At 43.4% G+C, this 7,500-nt stretch overlaps 1 protein-coding gene across 1 annotated transcript in view; it reads right to left on the reverse strand.

The window, feature by feature from the left end:
• LOC134086043 (protein NLRC3-like) overlaps nucleotides 1-4,769 on the reverse strand; it is a 12,945-nt gene extending 8,176 nt beyond the window's left edge. The window contains exons 1-6 of the mRNA XM_062540000.1: nucleotides 4,711-4,769; nucleotides 3,531-3,618; nucleotides 3,193-3,309; nucleotides 2,803-2,919; nucleotides 1,443-1,541; nucleotides 1-944 (exon numbers count right to left, since the gene is read on the reverse strand). The exon at nucleotides 1-944 is cut by the window's left edge and continues 931 nt beyond it. Coding sequence (XP_062395984.1) covers nucleotides 1-944; nucleotides 1,443-1,541; nucleotides 2,803-2,919; nucleotides 3,193-3,309; nucleotides 3,531-3,574 — 1,321 coding nt within the window. The 5' untranslated portion in view covers nucleotides 3,575-3,618; nucleotides 4,711-4,769. The remainder of the gene's footprint in view (nucleotides 945-1,442; nucleotides 1,542-2,802; nucleotides 2,920-3,192; nucleotides 3,310-3,530; nucleotides 3,619-4,710) is intronic.
• Nucleotides 4,770-7,500: the final 2,731 nt, after the last annotated feature.

The following is a 7,500-nucleotide window of genomic DNA, read 5'->3' on the forward strand; positions in this document are numbered from 1 at the left end:
TGGCTGAAATCCAGCAGAAGACTGGAATGTGGCACATGATGTAGAGGCTCCTGGATGACTTCAGGTGTGTGATGGTTTTGTTGAAAAGGTTCTCATCACTGATTCTCTTCCTGAAGTACTCATCTTTCTGTGGGTCATTGAATCCCCTTATTTCTGTCACCCGATCCACACACTCAGGAGGGATCTGATTGGCTGCTGCTGGTCGGGTGGTGATCCAGAGGAGAGCAGAGGGAAGCAGATCCCCCTTGATGAGGTTCGTTAGCAGTACGTCCACTGAGGCTGGTGCTGTCACATCACAACAGGTCGGGTTGGAGTGGAAATGTAGAGGAAGTCGACACTCATCCAGACCATCAAAGATGAACATGACTCTGTGTGCTGAACTGGTGAAGACTCTGGGATCTTTGATTTCAGGGAAGAAGTGCTGAATAAGATCCATCAGACTGAGTTTCTTCTCCTTCATCAGGTTCAGCTCCCGGAAAGGAAGAGGATATATGAAGTGGATATCCTGATTAGCTGTTCCTTCAGCCCAGTCCAGAATGAACTTCTGCACAGAGACTGTTTTTCCAATGCCAGCCACTCCCTTTGTCAGCACTGTTCTGAGGGGTTTGTACTGTTTGGGGTTAAAGATTCTGCCTTTCTTTTCTGCCTCATCTTTTCTGCGTCTCTCCTCTTTCAGGAAGCGTTCTTTTCTGCGTCTTTCCTCTTCCGGTGAGAGTTTAAATAAGTCACTGCATTTGATTGGACTGCCTTGTGCTGCTTCTCTCCAGGATGCCCTCTCTATCTGTCTGACCTCATGTTCATCATTGATCTCTCCTTCTCCCCCCTCTGTAATGTAGAGGTCTGTGTAGATCTCATGGAGGAGTCTGGTGTCTCTCTGCTGTGGGATTCCCTCAATCAGAGACTGAAACTTCTTCTGTAGGTGGGATTTGTGGATCTGCTGATATCTGTGTGAAACCCAAAACACACGATTATAAAATAAATCATTCTTCATTCCACACAACCACAACCACATTCCACTTACACTTCAATAAACCCAAAACACACGATTATAAAAGACATAATTCATCATTCAATCATTTAAAAACATGCATGCACACAACGTACTTGATGCACAACGCCAGCGTGATGATGATGTGGGTAGACATCACCACATTCCACTTACACTTCAATAGATGAGTGATGATAATGATGTGGGTAGATTCCACACAAACCATATAATCAATTATCAGTGTTTCAGACCAGGCAAGCATTTTATAAACAGAGGAGTTTTATATTAAATACCATGTTCCCTCACTACTCTTTGCTCATGAGGAGGGCTGATGGATTTACACACACACACACACACACACACACACACTACTATTGTGGCTTTAAAGGTGACATGAGGTAAAAAGGTTAATGGTAAAATGTAAAATACACAAAGAGTATAGTCATGATCTTACACTTCAATAGATGAGTCTCCTCCTGTAGGGTTGATTGGCCAATCTTTGGACGAACAATCACTGAATGTAGGTGAGTGGGACCTCATCTTCCTCTTTGGGCTGCAGCAAAAGACAGTCAGACACACACACACACACACACACACACACACACACACACACACACACACACACACACACACACACACACACACACACACACACACACACACACACACACACACACACACACACACACACACACACACACACACACACACACACACACACACACACACACACACAACCATTAGTGTGTACACAATGAGAAAAGATCAATGCTGAACCTAAAGCCAGAAAGAGCAAACGCAAAAGGTTGTCGAGTATAGCAGAAGTTATATTTTTTTAACGTAGACAGAGTGTTTGGTGTGGATCAGAGGATTATATCTACAGTATTCTACAGTATAAGGCATTACTAGAGAGCTTGGTCAGGTTTGGGATGTCAGGTTTGGCAACCTCACTGTGCAACTGAAACACAAGCTCAGCTGTCTGATACACACATGCCATGAGGTGATGGGTAGGATTTAGGAGGGAGAACCAGTCCCTTCAGTCTTCATATGATCAGCTGTTGTTAGGCTCAGAGGATACTGACTGACTCATCACATATCCTGCACACAGAGTATGAACCTTTGCCCTTTAGGTAGGTAGACAACACAGAGTCCCACTCTGTAAACTGAACCGCTTTAAAAAGTAATCTGTGCCTACAAACTTTTAAATGAGACTGCCTGAGTCATATCATACCATATAGTAATGACTACAATGTGCACAACGGAATGAGATAAGGGGGCTTATTTGAAAAAGTTAATTTCGCCATTCAGCCAAAAAGGAGCCAAAGCTGCCATCTTTGCCCATATTAAGAGATCCGGGAGTTAATTGAAGCTAACTACCTATGGCAAGTTGCATTGTAAGTTATCTCTGGGGTAGCAAAGATCAAAGTGTGCCGTCTTGACGTTCCGAAGATCACAGCATCCACTCAAAGGACAAAACTGTGTAGAGCTCAACGTCTGCATTTCCAATTGCTTCGTCCCCCTGAGAGTTTAGTAATTCAAAATCCTCATGTTAAAAAAATCTCAAGATACCGGATCTCCTTATTTGGGCAAAGATGGTAACTTTTTTTGTGGGCGAACTTAAGAGGTCTATTGACATTTCATCAGAACAAAACACAAAAGTGGAATGTTTTTATTAACCTCTATTTATTCAAAACACAATGGCTCTTTGAGTTGCATTCATTTATTGGTGTGTTCATTTACCAGATAACAAGACTAACATGTCCAATATTCAGAAATAAAATGAATACGTTTCAGGAACATTTCAAATTACTCACCTCTGACCAGCAGGAACACCTCCTCCTGCAAATTGCAATGGTTGATCCATGGACCAGTCACTCTTCATGGACATACAGCTGGGTACAGGAGAGTGTGGTCTCTTTCGCTGCATGGGGCTGTATTTTTATTTCATAATTGGTAGTGGTGCAACGCACACACAGTGAGAGAGAGAGAGAGAAAGAAATAGAGAGAGAGAGAGAGAGAGAGAAGGAAAGAACCTGTTATCAAAAGCAAATGCTTAAAACACACACACACACACTCACAGACATAAAACAGAAACACACAAACAATATAACATATCTAATGTTCTGAAATAAAATTAGTATGATTCCGGAACTTTAACATTTTGAGCGCAACAGCTAATCAAATTGCATGACCAAATTACTCACCTCTGACCAGCAGGAACACCTCCTTCTGCAAATGTTCTTGTTAGATCCATGGACTGGTCACTCTTCATGGACACACAGCTCGGTACAGGAGAGTGTGGTCTCTTCTGCTGCCTATGGCTATGTTTAGAATTGGTGGTGGTTCCATTATGTTTCACACACACACACACACACACACACACACACACACACAGAAAGAAAGAGAGAGAGAGAGAGAGAGAGAGAAGGAAAGAGTCTGTTATCAAAAGTATAGTGAAAACACACACTACTAGTAGTAGTAGTAGCATTAATAAGCAGTAATATGAGTGTTGTTGTTGTTTTTGCTGCTGTTGTTGTCTTACCCCACAGGCTCACAGTCATGCTCCTCTTCTTCACTGGAACTCATGTTAGGCCAACACACCCCTTTTCCTGGGACCTCCTGATCTTACACTGGACAATGAGAGAGAAAGATCAACATATACACAGATCACACAGCACTAACACCAGCCTGCACCTACAACGGATACATCACAGTAATGGGATACACATGCACATCTGTTCTGTAACGAATGAAAAACATATATATAAACAAACAAAAAAAACAGTATGTTGAAATTAGAGACACTAAGTCAGAGTGGGAGATTATAACAACAGAAAAAAGTTAAAAGACACAAACAAGCAGACAGGGGAGTATGAGCTCTTAAGTGGAGCTTAGAAATGATTGTAGTGGAAATGGAGATTCAGACAGGACGGCGAGTGAGAGAACAGTCTATAAACGTACTAAAAAGGAACACATAAAAGTGAAAATATTCCACAGTTATTACATGGAGCAGCGACACTGCGCTGTGGAAACCACATTTATTCATGCAAGAAGCTCGAGAGGCAGGTTTGTGAATTATTTCATCATAGGCTACAGTAGGCCTGCTATACAAACACAGACACAGTGCTCATGTAAACACTGGCACCAGCCTCGGAAGAACTTCATCTGGAGACTACATTCAAAACAATTCTAATTCAGATTTGCATAATATGAAGCGATGTTTCTTCAAGTTCAATTGCAACGAGTAAGACAGAAACTGCACGGATAGGGGGCCATCTTCCGCGTCTGTAACCTCCGTCATTGCAGTGCCGTGTCAAATACCCTTATGTGTTGCCTGGATAATTCTTCCACACTCTAATAAAATAAAACCTGAATAGTAAATGTGCATAGGCCCATAGGAAAAGTCAAGTGGTGGACCATAAAGACACACGGCTTTTGTACGTAGCGTTAACTATTTCTGCGCGTAAAAAGTATACAAATGTGTAGCTTACATTAGTCTACTACTGTGATGGTAGTTCTTCTTACTTAAAAGCGAAGATCGACATAGGCTACTGATCAATAACTCTGTAAATGAACCATAACAGTGTCGGTGCTGAGAGCGAGAGCCAAACACTGCTACATTCCAATTTGAATCCCCATAAACATAATATTTTAAACTTATTGCGTTGAAGCACCAATTCAAACATTCACTATCCAATGCTGAGATAGATTATGCTCCTTACCGATTGTATTTTCGAGATGCTTCATTGCAGAAATGTTGAACTGCTTATCCACAAAATGGAGGCGACGAAATCAGTTTCGCTTTCGTTATGGGGAAGTGACGCACAGCACAGTCCCGCCTCCAAGGCGTTTGGTCGCGGTGGGTCGCTGTTAGTCCATGAGCCAGAGGCCCATTTTGGGACGATTGGTGCCACAATTATCGCAATCATAATCCTAATATGAACCAACGCAATTACCTAATCGCAAAGTCTGCAAATAGTTAAAGCACAGTTCATTTGGTCACTTTTCTGGCTTTTATATTAATTTCGTCCTCCTTGACTATGCCACTTCTAGTTGGTTGGTGTTAGCCTGATTGCATCCCCGCCCCTGCTGCCACCGGCAGCTCTCGTTGCTGCAAAAGGTCATTTGGAGTTGAACTTGAACACGGCTAAAGCAGAGAATGTCTAATAAGGGGAGAAGGACCACTAGCGAAATACTTCCGCATGGTACTGCAACTAGAGGGCGATCGCGAGCAAGTGATGAATGAATGGGTAGCAATGGAGCTGAACCCCCCAGTACCACATTTGTCGTTATATAATTTTTTCTCCTAAAATTGCATTAATGCATGCGATGCAGGATAACTTGACTTGACAATCAGCTGACCAATAACATTTTCAATATGTGTTGTTATTCCTAAAAACCCTTTCAAAGTTTTCATGTCACGTGACACAAGCGAACCACTTTACGGCCATAGACCTAAAAGAAGGTTCAGCTTCACGACGGTCGTAATCGGTCGCGAGTGTCGCGAGCATCCATGAGCTAAATGCTAGCATGTTACAGGGAAAACGGCCCATCCTATGAAAAGCAGAAAGGACATGAGTGACTTTTTATTTCATTTCCAGTGGAAAACCTATACTCAGGTAGCTACTACGACAATGTACATTAAGAAATGAAGTTGTCAACTGTGAAAAAAACGAGTTCTAGCCGCTTAGCCCATATAGACCACAATTCATTTATCACTTGCTCGGCAACGTCCCTAGCGGAATTTCAACAGATTGCAGGAACAATCCGGTACAATGGAGTTAATAGGAAGTGGACCGGCTCTCCCTAAAGGGGCTCTGGCTAAAGGCTGAAGGCGTTACGTCACTGGGAGGGCGTGCCAGGCTAGGTTGGTGTGTGTACTGTCAGAGCCCCTTTAGGGAGAGCCGGTCCACTTCCTATTAACTCCATTGTACCGGATTGTTCCTGCAATCTGTTGAAATTCCGCTAGGGACGTTGCCGAGCAAGTGATAAATGAATTGTGGTCTATGGGGCTAAGCGGCTAGAACTCGTTTTTTTCACAGTTGACAACTTCATTTCTTAATGTACATTGTCGTAGTAGCTACCTGAGTATAGGTTTTCCACTGGAAATGAAATAAAAAGTCACTCATGTCCTTTCTGCTTTTCATAGGATGGGCCGTTTTCCCTGTAACATGCTAGCATTTAGCTCATGGATGCTCGCGACACTCGCGACCGATTACGACCGTCGTGAAGCTGAACCTTCTTTTAGGTCTATGGCCGTAAAGTGGTTCGCTTGTGTCACGTGACATGAAAACTTTGAAAGGGTTTTTAGGAATAACAACACATATTGAAAATGTTATTGGTCAGCTGATTGTCAAGTCAAGTTATCCTGCATCGCATGCATTAATGCAATTTTAGGAGAAAAAATTATATAACGACAAATGTGGTACTGGGGGGTTCAGCTCCATTGCTACCCTTTCATTCATCACTTGCTCGCGATCGCCCTCTAGTTGCAGTACCATGCGGAAGTATTTCGCTAGTGGTCCTTCTCCCCTTATTAGACATTCTCTGGTACTGTGTAGTGTATGAGGTAGGCTAGAGCTATTCTGATTGGTCAGCTTCATAGTTGGTCGGGGGTGCTGTGCTTCTTGTGCACCAGGCGTGCCCACCAATCAGGAGTGTCACAAGAGACATATGGAATATTGAACTGAATCTATTCATTCACATTCAAAAATCACATAAATCACAATCACAATATCTGTCAGAAAAATCCCAGTAGATTTTGTCCTCAAATCATGCAGCCCTACAAATGAGGGCACAAAACTGTTTGTATTTACTGATAGCAGCAAATGCATGATGGACATCTGGGACTCACAGCTGAATCTTACTGTAAAGTCGGGTTCACATTGTTTGTAGGTTGCTCTTGGTTGAGCTGAAGTCCTCAGCTGAAGCCGCTAGGTTGCTCTTGGTTGAGCTGATGTCCTTGGCTGAAGCCACTAGGTTGCTCTCGGTTGAGTTGATGTCCTCAGCCGTAGCCGCTAGGTTGCTCTTGGTTGAGCTGATGTCCTTGGCTGAAGCCACTAGGTTGCTCTTGGTTGAGCTGATGTCCTTGGCTGAAGCCGCTAGGTTGCTCTTGGTTGAGGTCATGTCCTTGGCTGAAGCCGCTAGGTTGCTCTTGGTTGAGGTGAAGTCCTCAGCTGAAGCTGCTAGGTTGCTCTTGGTTGAAGCCGGGTTCACATTGTACGCTGCACTATGAAACACATTGGTTTGCGCACGCAAGAACTGGCCTGCTGCTGTGCTGAGCAAAGCGCAACCATGTTGAACTTTGACCTCGGAGCGCTCTAAGTCACGGGTCTCTTGCAGTCTTTGGGACATTAGGACTCAACCAAGAGCAACCTATCGGTGAGCGCAGCACATGCCGTAGGCTACAGTGTGACCCCCCTTAAGTAGAGCACTTTCAATAAAGAGGGATGTATGACCAAAACATGGCTAAAATGAATGAATGTGTGTGGCTTGCGTGCCCTGTAAATCAC

The sequence above is a fragment of the Sardina pilchardus genome, chromosome 1 (assembly GCF_963854185.1).
Source record: "Sardina pilchardus chromosome 1, fSarPil1.1, whole genome shotgun sequence".
Lineage (NCBI taxonomy): Eukaryota > Metazoa > Chordata > Actinopteri > Clupeiformes > Clupeidae > Sardina > Sardina pilchardus.